This window comes from Alosa sapidissima, chromosome 12 (genome assembly GCF_018492685.1).
Source record: "Alosa sapidissima isolate fAloSap1 chromosome 12, fAloSap1.pri, whole genome shotgun sequence".
NCBI classification, from domain to species: Eukaryota; Metazoa; Chordata; class Actinopteri; order Clupeiformes; family Clupeidae; genus Alosa; species Alosa sapidissima.
This window is the reverse complement of record NC_055968.1, coordinates 29,246,221-29,248,720: the sequence shown is the minus strand read 5'-3', so window position 1 is coordinate 29,248,720 and position 2,500 is coordinate 29,246,221. Positions and strand designations below refer to the sequence as shown.

The following is a 2,500-nucleotide window of genomic DNA, read 5'->3' as shown; positions in this document are numbered from 1 at the left end:
GCTTTATTTGTGTTGCAAAGAAAATGACTCAATGTGATTTATATAGTCTTATTTAAATGATATGTTATATGTTATCATAGTGTATTTAGCTGGTTACTTACATTGCTACATTGCATTTTCAATTAATTGTAATAATCAAATCAATGTTGATAGAATGTACAGTAAGTCCATCCGTGTTAAAGGGACCACTGCACGCCTTATTTAGGTATATGTCTGTGTGCTCTTGCATGGGCCGAATGAATCAGTGCCTCCATATAATTCAGACATGCCTCATTACTGTTGTCCAAATAACTGCTTTTGTACAAGAGAACTCCTGTGTGTACAACTGACTGTGTGTCTGTGCTCTTTAACCGTACAATAATAAGTGCCACTGTAAGAAGCTCTGACTCAGTCAGGCAACGACTCCAGTGTTTCCCACAGAATTGAATTCCATTTGTGGTGGTTGGTTTGCAGAATTAACTTGAATACAACAGTTTTTAACAAATTGGTACAGTGTGGTTATGATGCTATCCAGATTTAAGCACAATTTAGTACAACCTGGAAAATCATTGTGTGGTGGTCAATGTTGATATAGTGGTGGGCCGCCACAAATAAGTCAATGTATGGGAAACACTGGACTTCACCATGAAAGAACAGTGTTACCAATCAGAGCACATCATAACCACCTGATGCCCCTGCATGAGCATTTCTGTTAATGCTCCCCCTGTCTACTCTCGGTCTGATGCCCTCTCTCATAGTAGACTGGAGCTAGTGAAGCTGAAAGCTTTGTAAAAGATAATCCATTCTCACAACTCAGCAGCCAGTCACAGCTAATTTGGATTCAGTTCATCTTCCATCTTCCATTCTGAGGAAGGTGTTTCCACTGCTCCATTATCAGACATACAGTATAGAGGGGTTAGTTGATCCTCAGCTGTGCCACACACTGCCCTTGAATTCAGTCAGATACACGGGACGAGATGGTGGAGGTGCTGGTAATTAACCCTTTGGGTCAATTTCATAATCACACTGAATCCAGTCCTGTCATTACATAGGCTATTGTTCCTCAACACATGTACAGGATGATGAGCTCTATACACATATATTCACATGAATGACCCTGTAAACAGAGTTGACTAAATAAAAGCTAGGTTTTCAATAAAAGGCAGACGCAGAGCCTGATTTGGACCAGACTGGTCTGCCAAGGGCTCTGCGTCCCTGCTGCCGGTTGGTTGGCTTTCTCACACGCCCTCATGTCCGAGGGGAGTGATGAGGCATTAAGCTCCGCAAATCAGGCCTGCACAGAAGAAACCTTTCACCCCCATTAAGCTGTCACATGTGTGTTGTCAAGGTGACACAATCTGCTTTAAAGCGGGCCATTTCCCCCCACGGTCCCCATAAGCCTTTCCGCAGGTGTGGGATTGTAGGGGGGCGGTGGCTGCAGTATGTTTCTGTGGCCCTGCTATAACAAATAGTATGAAAAAACTACTATGTAGTTAAAAACTTTAACTATTATGTAGTTGAAAACTATAAAGTATTAACAAACTCACAGACGGACACACACATTGACACATATGCCACAGCTGACCACCTCAATCCAGCAGTCACAATTCACACTAGACCAATACCCATCGCTCATTTACTGTTAACGCTGATGTCAGACAGAACTCTGCAGCATGTCAGTGAGCATGGCCCTTAAATATGCTAACAGAATAATGGAATAACCAACTAACTAAACAAGCATGAGGGGAATGAATTACCAGTATCATCCATATTATTTAGGAAGTAGCAGTCAAATGTTGATGTTTGGCTTCAAATAAATTCCATATCAGTCAGGTCCATCTGATGAACCTCTGATGGTTTTCTGTGTGTGCCAGCTATTTAGCAGACGTCTAGGGATCAGAAATGCCATCTTCTGGGAATGTCTCAGTCCGAGTCTGTTTATGTGGGCGTCTAGGGATCAGAAATGCCATCTTCTGGGAATGTTTCAGTCCGAGTCTGTTTATGTGGGCGTCTAGGGATCAGAAATGCCATCTTCTGGGAATGTTTCAGTCCGAGTCTGTTTATGTGGGCACTTCCTGTACTGGTGCAAAGCAAAGAGAGAAGTGCCAGTTTAAAGAGCAGTTGTCACAGGAACAGAAGCACATTTTACTGAATGGAATATTTCTCTCTTGTTTTTCTGGGCTCTTCTGGTAATGTGTAATTTGCGTTGTGTGTGTGTGTGTGTGTGTGTGTATGTGTGTGTGTGTGACTGAGAGAAGAAGAGAGGAGGAGATAAGTGTTACTGTACTAATAGTAACGCTTTGATTTGCCTCACAGAACTCTTCTCAGAGCTCGATGATGATGACGACGAGGATGAGGATGATGAAGACTTCGGCAGTGAGTTTGCTTATAGCCTCGACGATGAGGAGAACTCCAATCTAACTGCACAGAGTCTGGCAGCCATGTCGGTAAGTGTGAGAAAATGTATAAGTGCGTGAGTGAGACGGAGAGAGATATACACTCATCTATAACTTCTTTATGA

The 2,500-nt window shown here is 42.6% G+C and overlaps 1 protein-coding gene across 7 annotated transcripts in view; it reads left to right on the top strand.

Moving 5' to 3' along the window:
- LOC121724817 (phosphodiesterase 4D interacting protein) overlaps positions 1-2,500 on the top strand; it is a 51,913-nt gene that overhangs the window by 17,937 nt on the left and 31,476 nt on the right. For all 7 annotated transcript variants that reach the window (XM_042111642.1, XM_042111641.1, XM_042111640.1 and 4 more), the window contains one exon: positions 2,296-2,426. In XM_042111642.1, coding sequence (XP_041967576.1) covers positions 2,296-2,426 — 131 coding nt within the window. The remainder of the gene's footprint in view (positions 1-2,295; positions 2,427-2,500) is intronic.